At 57.0% G+C, this 16,237-nt stretch overlaps 2 protein-coding genes across 2 annotated transcripts; one reads left to right on the top strand and one right to left on the bottom strand.

Annotated features, from left to right (window-relative positions):
• Nucleotides 1-451: 451 nt before the first annotated feature.
• On the bottom strand, nucleotides 452-8,143 carry COCSUDRAFT_43765 (hypothetical protein; the record flags this gene model as incomplete). The annotated part of the gene is made up of 19 exons (XM_005645370.1): nucleotides 452-864; nucleotides 985-1,245; nucleotides 1,459-1,759; nucleotides 1,949-2,167; nucleotides 2,285-2,555; nucleotides 2,773-2,993; nucleotides 3,254-3,460; nucleotides 3,748-3,859; nucleotides 4,030-4,220; nucleotides 4,571-4,702; nucleotides 4,943-5,122; nucleotides 5,373-5,485; nucleotides 5,716-5,905; nucleotides 6,303-6,458; nucleotides 6,588-6,725; nucleotides 6,911-7,078; nucleotides 7,329-7,495; nucleotides 7,633-7,873; nucleotides 8,018-8,143. 19 exons carry the CDS (start codon nucleotides 8,141-8,143, stop codon nucleotides 452-454), a joined length of 3,807 nt encoding a protein of 1,268 aa, XP_005645427.1.
• Nucleotides 8,073-15,808, top strand: COCSUDRAFT_37672 (Sec34-domain-containing protein; the record flags this gene model as incomplete). Its single annotated transcript, XM_005645369.1, has 14 exons — nucleotides 8,073-8,184; nucleotides 10,686-10,840; nucleotides 11,117-11,376; nucleotides 11,773-11,902; nucleotides 12,040-12,229; nucleotides 12,504-12,691; nucleotides 13,008-13,190; nucleotides 13,466-13,585; nucleotides 13,843-13,949; nucleotides 14,124-14,265; nucleotides 14,386-14,576; nucleotides 14,736-14,763; nucleotides 14,929-15,093; nucleotides 15,536-15,808. 14 exons carry the CDS (start codon nucleotides 8,073-8,075, stop codon nucleotides 15,806-15,808), a joined length of 2,244 nt encoding a protein of 747 aa, XP_005645426.1.
• Between the last annotated feature and the right edge of the window lie 429 nt (nucleotides 15,809-16,237).

Genomic DNA, 16,237 nt, shown 5'->3' with positions numbered 1-16,237 from the left:
ATATCCAATTGCAAAGTACAGGCAGCTGCCCCTCACTGGCGGTCACGCATGCATGAGATCCGTACGATGCTGCCGCGTGCATGAGCACATCCGATGCGAGCCGAAGTAGTATGGCATGTGTTACAAGTCTCCTTCATAGCAGATTTGTACTGTATAAGGCCCGCTCTTAGCAGCGCCCCAGGCTGATTTAGCAGCATGCCGGTGATCATGCACATGTGCTCAGCTCTTGAGTAGATCTAGCGCTCCAATGCATTCTCCCATTCTATGAGTCAACCAACTCTAAGCAAGTCCCCACTCTCCAGAAATTTACACCAGTAACACCAGTAACCGGCAAACAATCTGACAACGCATGCGTTTGGACTGGTAACCAGTCACTGGTCGCCTTCAGTACACTCTTGGTTCAATGATCAATGATCATGATGCATTGCTGGCGAGAAACTGCTGGCTACCTCTAGCAAGTCATCACTGCTCGCTCCAGGAAGGCCGTCAGTGCGCGCTCCTTGTCTATCTCACTCTGCGGCTGCCGCTCAGGCGTCTGCTGCTCACCACTTACGTGGGCACCCGGGCTAACTGAGACATTGTCGAGTCCCTGAGCCAGGCGCTCATTACTCTGCAGCCTTGCTTCAATGTCCTGCTGCAGCAGCGCCAGTCTGCGCGCAGCACCGGCGCGCTCACATCGCGCTGACTCATCGGCGCTGGAGGGCACGCCTGCGAACACGTCGGCCATGCCGGCGCCGCTGCTCGGGGACGCAGCTGCGGCAGAGCTGCTCGGCAGCTGCACTCGAGCTGTGACGCCCGGGCTGAACCTGGGCGCCTGAATGCCATGCGCTGCTGCCTTCACAGCCAGAATCCCTCCCAGACCCCCTGTGATCAACCACACAATTGAGACCACCAGCCCATTGACAATCATCCAGGCTGCAGATGGTACTTAAGTTTCACCTGCGCTCCTTTGGTCAAGAAATTTAACGGAGCCTAGTGGCGCACCGTTCCATTTGCGTTTGCGGGGCGGGCTGTCCGGCTCTGACAGAGCGCCGGTTAGAGCCATGGTGGGAAGCTGGAGATTGGAAGGCGCAGGCAGTGAGTGCTGCTCCGGCTCGTCCACCATGACTGCTGGTTGCAGGTTGGCCGCCTCCAGGGCAAACAGACGCCGCACAAAGGCCTCCGACAGGACGTGTCTCCAGTCGCCGCCTGCGGGCGCGCTTCCCAGTGCATCCTGCACGTACTCCGCCACCTTCCGCGCAACATCTGCAGGCAAGCAAAATCTATCTCAGCTCATATCTCAGATATTGCTTTCTTCAGATGTCAAATGCCACATGTGACCCAGAGTAGTCAACTCCCAGCCTCTATTCCTTCAAACAAGAGACAGATGCCTGCACAAAGGCTCTGTCCTCTGTTAGGGAGCCTTGAGAGGAGCAATCAAAGCAACATTCACAGGAGCACCCACAGAAGAGTGTACACCTTCATGGGCGCCCAGACGGGGATAGACTGGCAGGCGCAGGTTGCGCAGGGCCTGGCAGATGCTGGCCTGCACAGCAGGGTTGTGCCAGTCTGCAGGCAGCGTTCCCTCCATGCCGGCGCATTCCAGCGGCGGCCAGCGCCAGGCGGCTGCGCGCGATGCGGCCGCGGCAGTCGCGCGCCGCTCGGTTGCCGCCAGGGACTCGTTGAAGGCCGCCACCCAAACCGCGGGTGTGGAGTCGCCACTGAGCGCGCCCGTCCGGGCCCTCAGCTCCTGCCGCGCTGCTTCTCGCAAGTCCACCACCTGACATGTGCAGCAAAGCGCTTTCTCACTTTAGAGGAGGTTCAGAAGCGCTGCATGCAATCCAACACAAAGGGATGCTGCAGCGTTGTCATCACATAGCCAACAGATGCGTATTCACTTCAGCAGCTTCCAAAGATGACCCAGCAATGCAGGGAATGCGCCAGACTGCGATCGAGCAACAATGCCCACCTTGAGGCGGAGCTGGTTTGGGGCGCGCGCGGCCAGCCACAGGAGGCCCTGCTCGAGGCTTCGGTTGGCGTCGGTTGAGGGAGGCGCTGCGACGCTGATGACCTGCCGCTCGGCAATATGCTGCGACAGTTGGGTATCGCTGGCCAGGACGCCGTCTAACCAATGCTCCAGGTCTGACTCGGTCAAGGACGTGCTGGAGGATGCCAGCAGCAGAGGTACCTGAGGAGTGGAGCACATCTTCTTGTGAGCACTAGTTGCTAGGGATGTAACACTCGAGCGATGTGACTAGAAGAAGGTATGGGAGAATGATTACTACCAGGTTGAAGGGTGTCGTACCTGCACGCCGGTTCCTAGGGAGTCCAGCACAGCATGCAGCCTCTGATGCGCAGACTTGGGATCATCCCCCTCTGTGATGTGCAGCAGGATGGCTGCCACGCCGGAAGTGGCAGCAGTCAGATGTTGCTGTTCTCCAGCTGTGCTGCCCACTGCTGCGCTGGCATCACACACGCAAGTGTGCAGGACCCGGTCGCCTCCAGAAGGAAGCGCCTCTCGCAGGCTGCTCAGAGCGGTGCATGGCATGCTCTGGGCTCCAGTGTCCTTCAAGTCCCTAGCAGACCCAAGAACACAAGTGACTCAGGTGACTCAATGCCACGGCGCAAGCTTCTGCGGCGGTTGTGTTCAAGGTGAGCAACTTCAAAGCAAACTTGAGATAGGTTCACTTTCAGGCAGGAGAAATGAACCCATAAATTGCATCTGTGGTAGCATCAGTTTTCAAGGATGACAGCACTTTGGTCGGTGACTAATAATTGCACAACAAGCGTCACCTGTTCAGCGACAGCTTGGACCACAGCCATTCCTGGGAGGAGTCCAGTGCGCCGGCAAGGCCCTGCAGCAGCACCAGCTTCCAGAAGAGGACGGCGGCTGCCGGGTTGCGCGCGGCCAGCGCCGGCCCGAGCAGCCGCGACGGGTCCAGAGGGACTAGCAGCTCGCGCATGGCTGCCGCCCTCTCTGTCGTGCTGCACTGCGCTACCCTGCTGCCCGCCACCTGGCCAGCCGAGAAACCATGGGATGAGTAAGAATATATTTACAATACAATCTGGTGGCACGCATTGTGCAGCTGCTAAATGCCCCGTTGCATCCAAGCTTGTGCTGCTGTGATGGTCATCGAAGTAAATGCATCTTGCCAAGTTAGTCACACTGTGCAATAAGGAGGGTACGACTTGAAAGAGTAGATCGAGTGGCAACACAAACCTCCTGCTAAGGGAGACAGGCACAAGGCAAAAGAGGGAGGGAGGCAGCAGGTACCTCTGGCAGAGGTGCAGCAGAGGGGCTCCTGAAGGGCCCAACAGGCCGGGCATGCATGCCGACGTTGACGCGCTTGAGGGCGTTGAGCAGGCGCTCCTCTGCCGCGCGGGCATCTCTGGCGCGCTGCACCGCGGCCGCCCACAGCCGCGCCGCCTGCCGCACCAGCCGCCACAGCCGCTTGGCCGCCACCGCCCTCAGCCCCTCCTCCTGCAGCCGAGCTCCCCTCATCAGCCCTTACCTTCCTGTTATACTGAGATGGGCAGTTCGATCATGCATAGGATGTGCGCCTGATGATGTTGCTAATGGGCAAACACCCCGGTTTAAGCAGGTTGACGCAGCTTTTTTTCATTTGTTTGTCTTACTAATGAACACATGAAACAAATCTACATCAACGTGCTTCAACCGGAAACTACATACAATAACAGTACGGTAGACGCTGCGCTTGTGGGGATGTCAACATGCCAGGAAAATGCAAGTCACAGCTGGAGCAGTACCTGGCGGCGACGGCGTTCCAACTCTAGCCGCTCGAGCTCCAAACGCTCGCGCCGCTGCCTCTCCTGCTCTGCTCGCCTGGCCTCCAACTCAGCCTGCCACCTGGCCTCTTCCCTGTACACCCCCAGCATCCAGCAAAACTTCTGTTGTGCTCTTGCAACACGAAAGCACAATATCCTGCATGAATTAGCCCGCGAACAAGAGGCACAAGAGCATAAGTGTAGCATGACATCATACTGAACATGCCTCATGTATTCGCTTGTAGGAAAAGAAGATGACAAGACCTGCGTCGGGCCTCGGCAGCGGCTGCTTGCGCGCGCTCCTCGGCCTGGCGCAGCTGTTCGAGCAAGCGCTGCCGCTCTTTCGCAAGCCGCTCAGCCTCGGCCGCAGCGCGGTCCCGCTGACGCTGCAGCCGGTCCGCTTCGGCAGCCGCTTGCTGCTGGCGCACCAACTCCGCCTGCCTCTCTGCAGCGGCCTGCAGCCACCAAACATATCAGCGCCTCATGACCGCCTTTACAGGGTAGTTGTACATATGCATCTGGGCATGTGGCACACATTTTGCAACCAGCAATCACATTTGGCGGCACCCTGTGACCATTGCTGCACAGTGCACGGCATGGGTGGAGTCCAGCATCAAGGCATGTGGCACACGTTGGCAACCAGCACTGAAATTTGTCGCCAAATCATGACCATGATTGCAGGGTGCGCGGCAGATATGAAGTGCAGGGTCAGAGCATGTGGCCTATACTGGCCATCAAAAAATCCATGATAAAGCAGCTGACATCAAGTACAGGAAAATGTGCACTCCTCCCGCAAGAAAATCACCTGCTGGGCTTCTCTGTCGCGCTGTGCTGCCTCCCTGGCGGCCTGCTCCTGAGCCGCCCTTGCAGCGGCCTGCTGCCGTGCAGCCTCCATCGCCTGCTGCTGCGCCTGCTGCCGCTCTGCAGCCTCTGCCTCCTGGCGCCACACCCACAAACACTCTCTTCAGCTGCGCACAGCAACAGACACTCGGACATTACGCACAGCAACAGACACCAATGACGTTGAGTAGATGGAACTCAAGCAGGACTGCAGAGTCAAGTTAAGGTTCACACCAGGCCGAGAGCTAGTGTGAGCTCACGGCCCAGTATGCTCACCACTCACGGCTTTCCATGATGCTTACTTACTTTCCGAGTACATGGAAAGATTTCTGCGCACCTGCTGTGTGCGCCTAGCGAGCAGGCGTTCCATCTGCTCTTGGGCGAGCGCCTGCGCCTGTGCCGCGGCTCGGGGGTCGGGCACGATGCTCTGCGCGACCTGGCTCCGCAGCGGCTGCGCCTTGGCGCTGATGGCGTGCGAGCGCCGCCGGGGCACGTTGTCGGAGTTTGCCTTGAAGCCCTGCATGGTCCAGGCAGATCTTGTGATGGCCACACATAGCTGATTGATTCCCAGGAGCAAACAAAAGCGGATACTCTTGCAAGGCGCGCTCCTAGCATGCATGCCACGAGCAGCTGAGACCTGTACTGGCTGTTGACGGCAGTACGTGAAAGGCAACCAGGCTGAGCAGGGCAGAAGCACAGCATGCAATAGGTTGGGAACGTGCCCTGGGGAGGATGGCAACAGGTGTGTTGTCACCATTGGCAGTGACCTCCAGCCCGGCGGCTTCGCACAGCTCAGCAGCATCTTTCAGGGAGTTGAGGTGGACGCTGTTCTTCAGCTTTCCTAGGGAGTACTCCAGGCCCCTGCTGGCCGGACCAGACCCTGCACCAAACAACAGATTCTAGCTTGGCTGTGCCAGGTCGCCAGTGAAAGAAAGGGGCCTGCACCTGTGGAGGCAAGTACGCTGAGGGTCTTTATATGTAGACGACCCCGCACACAATGAGGAAGAAACTAAGCAGGACGTGATATTGAGCAACATAGCAAGCACAGCAGCTCTTACACCGCTCTGGCTCTAGCTGCGTGCGGGAGCAACGGCAGAAAGGGGGCGGCACCTGTGGAGGCGAGAACTGTCAGCGCTTTGGCGCGGACGCCGCGGAAGTACATGTGGGCGAGGCAGCCCTGCAGGTAGGGGGCGTGCGTGGCCAGGCGGAAGAAGGCGACCCATGCGCCGCTGTCCAGAGCGCGCTGCATGGCCAGCACCCGCTGCACCTCCCCGTGCAGCAGCACCTCCGGGCACAGGTCCTGCCACACACAACTGAACCATCAGCCTATGATGCCTGGGATGACAGTCCATTCAATGACGTTTCCATCAGATTCCCGAGAAGCTGCAGGGGATAGGAATCCATGAGCATCACGCTCACACAGCTCCTGCCGCACAGCCTGCCACGCCTGACATGACAAGAAGTTGCTTGGATCGTGCAGTGGACATGATGAGGGGCAAGACAGGAGGCCACAGGCAAAAAATCCATTACAGGCGCTGCAAATCCTCACATGCCATTGGCTTGCTCCAATTGTGTGTCGGGTTGAACATGCATGAGAAAGGGGCCTTTAGCATCAGCAGTGCTGCACATGCAGGCAACGTGCGGAAAGGGAACGCTTTGGAGGTTGCGAGACAATCAGGGTGAGGCAGGAAGACTACCGAGAGGGCATTCTGGTACTCTGAAGAATTATAGCCATAGCGGCCGTGGGTGCCGATGAGCGTGAGCAGATGGTATGCCCGGAACTCCACCTCTGTCGCCATGGGCGTCCCCTTTGCGCGCTGCTTATCGTACATCGAATTGAGCGATATCAATGCCTGCGGACACAAGGCAAGTTGAGGAGCTTTGAAAATCGTCAGCAGAGACAATGCTTGCAAGAAGGACAGTCAGATATGGTCAAGAACGCCAGCAGGCATTGAAGTGTGAAGTGTCAGTCTTGTAGGCACCTTGTTGATCTGCTCCAGGTTGAGGTGGCTGTTGAAGGCTTCCTGGTCTGCGGCGGCCGTGGTCTCCTCGCACAGCTCGTGCTCCGCCAGGATCATGAACCGGATGTGCTCCTCATACATCTTAATTGCGTCCGGCCCCTGCATAGCACCCCCTCTCACAACCTGGTGCTGCACTCCTTCCAAGCATGGGCACTGTCATACAGAGCTGAACACCATTGAGAGTGCATGCCTTGGTCTTGAATGCGTCAGCTGTTGAGAGGTGCTGTTGTGCAGACATGAGGAAGTGGGTGATTGTCATCACTGCATGGGGGGGAATAAAGCACCTCGAAGCCCTGGACGAAGAGGTCCTGGCGGACGCCCCTGAAGCGGTCCCACAAAAACTTGTGGATCTCGACCAGACGCGAGTCCTGCCGGTCCATGATCGCACGTAGGTGCGCCATCGTCCGCTGCAGCGCTTCCATCGTTCGGAAGTTCTCCGGTCTCTGCTCTATCTGCAAGTACAGTCACCTCCACCCTCAGGCGAGACTGTCTCCGACCCATCTCTAGAACCTCCCAAAGCTCTTATGGAACTGCACTGTGCCCATCAGAGAGGTGCAAGTGCATTTGCACACCCCAGAAGATCTACAAATGACCCCTTGCTGTCAGTGTTCACAATGAGCATGGGTTCAAGTTTGCTGGCGTGCCCCTGGCGAGTGGTGTATTTGCGCACAAACTTGTTATTGTAAGGGAGGTGTGACGCACATTACGGGCGAATTTCTTGACGGCCAGCTCCGTGGTGGTCTCGGCGCGGGTCGGCACCATCCGCTCGAACGAGGAGATGTCTTCGATCCGCATGCGCCGCTCGATCTCCGACGCCGGGCACATGTCAGTGCAGGTGCCTTGTATGGTGCCCTGCTGGATGCCCCCCCCTGCATGGCACAGCGGTTTCCTTGACCCTATTGCGGTGGACCATATCAAGTGGCCCATATAATCGTTGCCGTTGACAATAGCTCCCACCCAAGCCAATGAACATACAGGTACAAGTGGTGATGAGTGTAGAGCGCACCGTCATCATCCATTATGCCAGGGCCAGCGTCTGCATCGTCTCCCATGGGCTCTGGGCTGGCCCGCCCTATTGGCGACGGCTCTCTGGAGGGGGCGAAAGCATGCGCACCAAACGCGGCACCCTGGCTGGAGCCGAGTCCCCCTGGCACCTGGATGTCCTGCAGGCTGGCCCCAAACCTCTGTGACCGCCGCTGCTTGGCCGACGCGTCCACTGCCGCCTTTGTGCTCGCCGACTCTGGTACCTGACCACGACGCACCCATGGACCTCATCACACTAGGCATGCCTGTTTTTTGTGCACCATCAGAGATGCCCGCCAAATATTTTGAGATGTTGAGAAGCACTGCGGCTGATGCCATGAGGGATGGGTTTGAGGGCAGGATCTCACTTGAGCAGCCTGAGTGCTGGCCGATGGGGCAGAGGCGGCTCCCAAGCGCCCGAAAATGGTTGATGCGCGGCCAGGCGCCTTGGCACTGTCTGGCCGCGCGTTCTGCTGGGCTGCTGCCGAGCTCATGGCTGTGGAAGGCCACGCCGTGCTGGGAGTAGACGGCCCCTGTGAGCCTGCCGCCACTTGGGGGCTGGCTGATGCGCCGGCGCCGCCAAAGGGGCTATCTTTCTGTGCAGGCTGCCGGCCAAAGGGAAATGAAGTAGATGGAGTGGCAGCTGGCTCTGCAGGGGTTCCTCTGCTGCCGCTCCCATGGAAGGTCGGCATACTCTGGAGAGCTGCCTGCCTCTCTGCCTCGATCTGGGCCGGAGTCATCTCTTTTTCCTCCTCTGCTGCATCGGCCAGCGCTTCAGGTGCTGCCACGATGCTGCTGGGAACATGGATCCTGGTCGCACTCTGCGGCCGTGAGAATGGCCTCGGCTGGACACCCTGCACACGAGTTTTGGGACATGAAATCCACCAACTTACATCATCAACAGAGATTGGTTGACCTCCTGGAATCTCACGCAGAGGATGTTGCAAATCACAAGTCTTGCTTGCCTCTCAACTTGATGAGGAATATGTGAGCGCCCACGAAAAGGGATTGATCGATGAAATCGGATTGAGCCAACTTGGGCAGTAACAAGGAGATTTCTGACAGACAACGCAAAATTGGAGTGCACCTCTTCATCTGCAAGCTGGCCATCTTCAGCCTCCTCCCGCTGCAGCCTCCTGGGTGACCGCCTGGCCTCTGCACCGCCGACACCCAGGTGGCCCCTGATGTTGAACAGGGGGCTGCCACGCGCGACTGGTCTTGCCCTACCCGCGGCTGACGTCCCTGGAAGCCTGAGCCTCGGCAAACCGCGCGCCGAGCCGCCAATCTCGCCTGGAGACCCGGCCTGAGCTGCTGCAAAGAGCCCACCAGCTGCTTCTTCTGCCTGGCCGCCTCCTTGAGCTGATGTAACCGTCAGCCTGCTCTGACTGCCCCACTGGGAAGCCACTGGCAGGTGCCGACCCTGTGCCCCTGGCGCGTCCACCTACGGTCCTCCCTGTGTATGCGCACAGTCATAACCAATAATCAGACTTCATTTACATCAGAAGCATCATTGAGAATCAAAAGTATCAGAGCACAGACTGCACTGTGGAAGTGGCACACCTCGGAAGGCAGTCCTGCCAAGGCCACTGCGCGGAGACTCCGCCACACCTCTTCCAGTGGAGCGGCGCACCACATTGGCCGCAGCCTTTTGTGCCGCTGAGATGGACCCAGATCGGGTGCCCAATATGCCTCCAGCGCGAGCCTTGAAGGCGCTGGGCCTTCGCTCCTGAGACACCAGGAAGGGCAAGAGAGTAAAAAAAGCAGAAATGTGCTCAGGAATGTGCTCAGGATTGGATAGTCGAGACTGCAAGTACGTATAGCACGGACATTTGGGAAATCTATCGACCATCAGAATAGGCGGAGCGCACAGCTTTGTCATCCATGTCGATGTGTGCTACGCATTGCAAGTTGTGAGCACCATCTTCCACCCACACAGAGCCATGAACTCCGACCTGAAACCGTTAATTTTATCTTTCTAGAAAATTGTGCAGAACAAAAAATTGGTGTATCCTAGCCCCTGCTCTTGCTAGGAAAGGTCTCATCCCCTCTGCTTTGCTCAAAATTGGCCCAGTGTACGAAGATGAGCACGTCGAAAAAATGGAACAAAGACTCACATCAACAAATTACTCATATTCTGAATTTCACGTTTGACGAGGAAGGAATCTCAATATGTTGCCCGGCATGCATTTCTGTGAGTCAGCAGATTGTGTCCTGCCGACACCTTACCGCGCAAGCTCCATGCTGATCGATAGATCCAAAACTCCAACAGTTTCTTGCATGCGTTCATTCGTTCAACATTGAATCCAATCAGTATGCATTGAAGACGCTCTAGCGTTGTGTTTCTGGAAGGCTTCGCAATGCCCATCAAACGAGATGGGCTGGAAAGTGCAGGGTTTTAGCGTCCAAAATGACTACAAAATAAACATCTGAAACTGCCGCACGTTTCACAAGTGAATTGCTTTTCTCTGCGCTTTTCGAAACTGGCAGATAGTCTGTGATGTAGAGGCCTGCATCAGACTCCGATGACTACTCGAGCACCTCAATATGGCGTACCACCTGCCGGTGAAGTAAAAACAGCTGCTAGCACTCTCAGTGGGACTGCGTCCAGAAGCTACAATGTGGTACGTGAACCTTTACCTTGCTGGTCTCTTCAATTCTTCAGATTCATATTGGTCCTTGTTGGTGTTAGGATATAGCTAAATCTCCTGATCTATGACAGGCAAGCGTCTGGGAGCATAGCACCCTGCTGAGTGAGGCACAGGAGAGGGCTGTTGAGTCCATAGCCGCGCTCTGCTCGCAGCGACCACTCCCTGAACACGTGCGAGCCAACTGCTTCTCACATTCCTCCATCTCTTGCCAGCTCTTATGCTATCAGCTCACCGGTATCGCTCTGAAGGCTTCCAGCAATCAACGGCAGTCCATGGGCCCGTGTCCACAGCGCCTGATGATTACTGCAGGTATCAGCAGAGCAGGCAGCGCCTGGGAAAGCTGAGCCATCAGCATCAGAGGACAGGGGGGATGCTGTGTCTGTTGGAGCACTGGAGGAGGTCGTGCTGCAGAACAGCAGCCAGTTCTACCGGTGGCACACAGAGCTGGAGGCAGCACGAACCCTGGAAACAGAGCAGAAGTACCGGAATTATGCAGATGCGCTGAAAGGCCACCTTACCTCTTGCAATCACCTTCTTGAAAAGGTGCTCCTCATACTTGTGAACACCTGCACTGCCACTATCATTGCTACTATCTTCCAATGTTTATGTCCACACTGGACACTGATAACTCCTGGCTGAGTCTTCCAGTTCTGCAGCAAGATTTCGTTGGAAGACATTTCAATATACTCAATTTCTGGGGCGAACGCATATTTGCTGGACACATTAAACATAGGGTGCAAACAACCGCTGTGACAAAGGGCCACAGCTGACGTTCTGCTTGTCACTAGCGCCTGACGAGGGTGCGTGGGGCTCTGCCAGGTGGACAGCACGCTGCAAGGCTTCGACACGCTCAAGACACAGCACAGGAACGTGAGCGCCAAGACGCGGGCGCTGCACGAAAGCTGCGAGCGGCTGGTGGACGAGAAGGAGCGCCTGGTCGAGTTTGCCGAGGCCCTGCGCGCCAAGCTGGCCTACTTTGACGAGCTGGAGCGCATCGCCTCGCAATTCCACTCCGGCGTCATGGCTGTCGACTCGGACCACTTCCTGCCCATCCTCCACCGCCTGGACGAGTGCATCACGTGCGCCCCTGGCCCCCTGACATGCTTGATGCAAATTGCCCACTGTGCCCCCACCACCAACGCTCCCTGCTGCGGGAGTCGTGCCACCAGCAACTGCAAGTCCCACAGTCCCTACCGACACCAGCACTGACCCATTCATGTCGGCCATTTCTAGGATTGTCATTCCTGCAGAGCCACGCTGCAAGCCTGCAGGTGCAATGTAGAAAATTGAGGCTATAAAGGCACATTGCTGCTCAAGCTTGAAGAAGGAGAGCGTGTGGAGCCCATCACGTGGAGCACAACGAGATCCAAGGGTTTGCTGTGTCTGGTGGAAGTTGGACACCAGGGATGCATGGCCACTGACATAGAGACTTGTCAGTTGCAGTGTTGGAGTGAGAGCTGTGCCTGTGTGCGCAGGTATGTGGCGTCCAACCCCCAGTATGCAGACTCGACAGCCTACGCCGGCAAGTTCCGGCAGCTGCATGGGCGCGCGCTGGCCACAGTGCGAGCCAAGGTCCAGCAGGTCATGCGCCATGCATCAGAGCAGGTGTGTTGTGCCTTGAGCCTGCATATGCACCTCCTGCATGCAATGAGATCGCTCAATGACATTGCAAGCAGTGCTTGTGCTTGCCTTGTGCTGATGCTGCATTGCCAAGTTTCACATGTGGGCCTTGGGATGCACAGGTTCAGGCGGCAATTGTAGAGGCGAAAGCTTCCAGCAGCGGGCGCCGCAAGCCAGAGGGCGGCAGTGGCGCGGCGGCCAATGGCCTGGTCCGGAGCGGGTCGGGAAACGCCAAAGTGCCTCTGGCGGAGGGCGCCGAGACAGCGCTCCTGTACGTGCGCTTCCGCGCTGCCGCAGAGCCCGGCCTCAAAGGTGAGCTGGCCAATTGGACCACTCAATCCTGCTTGCACCTGCAGGAATCACTCTCAATGGCGTCTTCTGTCAGTTTTCATGTGGCACTTGAGACTTGCGGAGTACATTTGAAAACAGACGCGAGAGTGGATTCAAGATTGTCCCAAGTGGATAGTCAGCGAGTGGATTGTCCCCTCCATCACTTCGTCCACTGCCTGGGTACATAGAGTCAGATGAAGGAGGTATTGCACAAGTCAGGCGCATTGGAGTCGAGCTAGATTGTGTTGATGCCCAGGGTTGCTGGCGGGCGTGGCGGCGCGCGCGAAGCGGCCGGAGTATGCGCAGCTGCTGACGGACTGCCAGCGCGTGTACTGCGAGGTGCGCCTGGGCCTGGTGGCCGAGATTACCGCCGACAGGATTGCCGAGTACGCGCGCGAACCGCTGCCCTCCCTCACGCGCTCCGGCTGCTCCTACCTCATGCAGGTGCGCCTTCCTGCTCCTTCTAGACATGAGACACACCATGGCACTTTCACCGTGCCTGATGGGAGCCTGAACGTGCAATCCACTATGTCATCCCGCCGAATGTTGCCTTAATAGGCCCGCCAAATACATGTTGTCGGACTCAAGGGAGTCTGATGTAGCTTGAGTCCATGGATTGCTGGAGCCCATTCTGAGGTGTTTATCAGGGAAGCACCAAGAAGTCATGAGCGCTGGTTGCGCCGTGCATCTTTTAGCCTCACTTTTCAAGTCCTGGGGGTGATAGAGAATAGTTGACCTGCTGCTGTACCTGGCATGGCAGGTGTGCCAGATGGAGCACCAGCTGTTTGAGCACTTCTTCCCGGAGTCTGACAGCGACAGCGGCGCGCTGGCGCCCCTGATGGACCCCCTGTGCACCGTCCTGTACGACGCCCTTAGGCCCGTCTTCATCCAGCTGCAGAGCCTGGACGAGCTCTGCGGCCTCGTCGACATCCTCCAGCATGAGGTGACTGTCCTTTGCTCTATCAGGCTCATTTTTGGCAACTGTGTAGAAAGTTGAGTAAGTGAGGCCCCAGCTGCCAGGTACGCAGATATTAAGCACCATGCCCATGATTGGGTGATCTGCCAAAGTCCCAAAGGACAGGCTTTGTGGCTTCACATGCAGCTGTCTGCAGAAGCAATCTCTTTCTGCAGGAACAGCTTTGAGAGTAAGACGCAATGTCATGTTTTGCCATGCGCCGGCAGTCATAGACGAACCAAGAAGTGGTGTCCTGTTGGCAGGTGTTGGAGGAGCAGCTGGGGCGGAGAGGGGATGCAGTGGCGCCGCTGAGGCCTGTGCTGCTGCGCACGCTGGCAGACATCCAGGAGAGGCTCACCTTCCGAGCACAAGCCTTCATCAAGGTGTCTATCCACTGTGCACACTGGCTGCAATGCTTGCTGCTATCATGACACGTTCCAAGACTCTATCACCAGCACCTTGCCTCATTTTTTTTCATGGACAGACTTTCTTGCTGTTTGCCAGATGGCTTGCTGTACAAACATTCATCAGAAGCCACTTGGCAAGTTCTGCTCCTCTTGTTGCAAAAATCCTGAAGGCTTGTATGGCAGCGCTCCACTTATATACCACTGCTGAGAGAGTGTCTGTGTTTGGGGTGCAGGAGGAGGTGACAGGCTTCCAGCCAAAGGCGGAGGATCTGGACTACCCCAACAAGCTGGTGCGCTTGGCTGAGCAGCCGGACGCGGCCGTGCCAGACTCCCATGCCGAGCAGCTGCCGCTCATGACAGACAATGGGAATGGCTCACACGCCCAGGACTCCACAGTGAGCTCCCCCCTTCCACTTCATTGGATGATTGCAGCATACACAAGAACATGCTTGCACAGATGGCATGGCATTGGAGTGTTATTTGATCTTCAATTGTTGTTGGTGCAGCGGGAGAGTTCCCTGAATGCCTACACGACCTGGTACCCTCCGGTGCAGCAGACTCTGCTCTGCCTCTCCAAGCTCTACCGCTGTGTGGAGGCCAAGGTCTTTGCGGGCCTTGCGCAGGATGCTGTGTCATCATGCGCTGCGACTGTACAGGTGAGAAACCTTAGCTTCAATGTCATGCGGCTAGTGACCCCAAGTCTAAAGACCTGCTGTTGGTAAATAAGGCTGTGAAACTTTCACATGTATCACTGAGCAGCGGGGCTGTGGCTGCAGATGGCTGCTCGCGCTGTGGGCCGCAGATCGTCCTCCATGGATGGGCAGCTCTTCCTCATAAAGCAGCTGCTCATCCTCAGGGAGCAGATTGCTCCCTTTGAGGCGGACTTCTCTGTCACAGAGAAGGATCTGGACTTCACCCACATGCGTGATCACCTGAGGAGAATACTTGCAGGCATGCTTTCTCTTCCGTCTGCAACTCTCATGCTGAGTGCTGTTACCTTGCTGTCTGCCGTGGACTGCAGTAATCGTATTGAATCTAAAAGCTGACTGCCAGAGGGCCCTAATGCAGGGCAAGCATCTCTCTTCGCACTGTCATCCGAGAATGCAATGGTGCAATTCATGAGCAGAGGAGCTCCCAGATTGATGGAGAATTTGGTGCGCTGCCCACATCCTGCCACTGAACCTTTGAATTCTCTCTCCCATGGTGACTGCATGTGCACAGCTCTCGCCACAGCTCTCGCCACAGCTCTGGCCAAGGATCTATCCAGCGGGGTTGGTGTTGTCAAGCATCTAGCAAGCAGCGGATGTGTGTGGATGCAGATTGACAGCAAGAAGGAGCTGGAGAAGCTGCTGAAGGCGACGTGTGAGGTGTTCATCATGGCAGTGACCAAGCTGACGGTGGAGCCCATGCTGAGCTTCATCACCAAGGTCACCGCCGTGCGCGTCGCCTCCTCCCTAAACCCTGGCCGCCGCCTCCGCGAACAGGTGCCGCCGCATCACCCTTGAACAGATATGTGACATCTCTGATATGTGTGGGGTAGGGGCAGATGCATGTGGGAGTTGCTCTCTGTGATTATCTGCCAAGGTGCAGGTCAGACAGGCATGTCGCCCCAAACTGTAGTCCATGTCTTGGAAACGCTTAAAGATCGCTAGATACTCCCAGCCAGGCTTGTCTGTTGCGCCCCTGCATTGATGGAGTGCCACAGGATAGGGCGCATGCTTGTTCTGAAGTCCGTGGATGCTAACCCAAACTGCATGCCTAACTTTTGGCAGCAACTGCTGGCTCAGGAGGCAGTGCATGCATGACAATCATTCACAGATGGGACGCATCTAAGGGTCATGTACTGGTGTTGCTTGGGAGAGGCGCCAGATATGGGGCTTCAAGATACGAGCGCGTCTCGAGACCAGCAAGAATATGCATGTGCAGGCGTTCGCTGCACCGGAGCGACTGGAGGAGATGGCGGTGCGCGTGCGCGAGGCGCTGCAGAAGGAGCTGCCGGCCGTGGTGGCCAAGATGCGGCTGTACCTGAACAACCCGGCCACGCACGCCATCCTCTTCAAGCCCATCAAGTCCAACATCGCCGAAGCGCACGGTCAGATCGCGTCGCTGCTCGAGTCGGAGTACACACCTGAGGAGGCGGCCCGAGTGCCGCTCACCTCACCTCAGCAGCTCGCGGCGCTCCTGGACAGCTTGTGCTGACACCGGCGCTGGTACTCGCCATTCAATGCTACTGGTGATGTTGGTGCCTTGTGAGGGTTAGATGGATGTTGGTGCCTTGTTCTGTGCTGTGACGGTGACAAGTGAGAGAGGAGCAACAGCGAGACTGCAACAATAGTCAGTTTAGAGTCTTGCTTTTCTATTTGAGGGGTAGTGGTTGCCACAACGAGTCCGCAGATGTGATGCACTGATGCACTGGCACCAGCTGTGATCACAGGACGGTACTCCCAGCAACTTGTATGCTTGATTTGATAAAAGCCTTTCCACGTCAGTTATGCAGCAAACATCTCGTAGGTCTCTCTGGTAAGCCACGGCAGATGCAGGTGACATAGACATGCCAATGCACAGCTGTCTATTGACTGCAGTCCAACCGCTGTGACAGTATTACAAGCTTGACAGTCCAATCTCAAT

Source organism: Coccomyxa subellipsoidea (assembly GCF_000258705.1).
Source record: "Coccomyxa subellipsoidea C-169, whole genome shotgun sequence".
NCBI classification, from domain to species: Eukaryota; Viridiplantae; Chlorophyta; class Trebouxiophyceae; family Coccomyxaceae; genus Coccomyxa; species Coccomyxa subellipsoidea.
The sequence above is the reverse complement of the archived record's forward strand: the minus strand, read 5'-3'. Positions and strand labels throughout refer to the sequence as shown.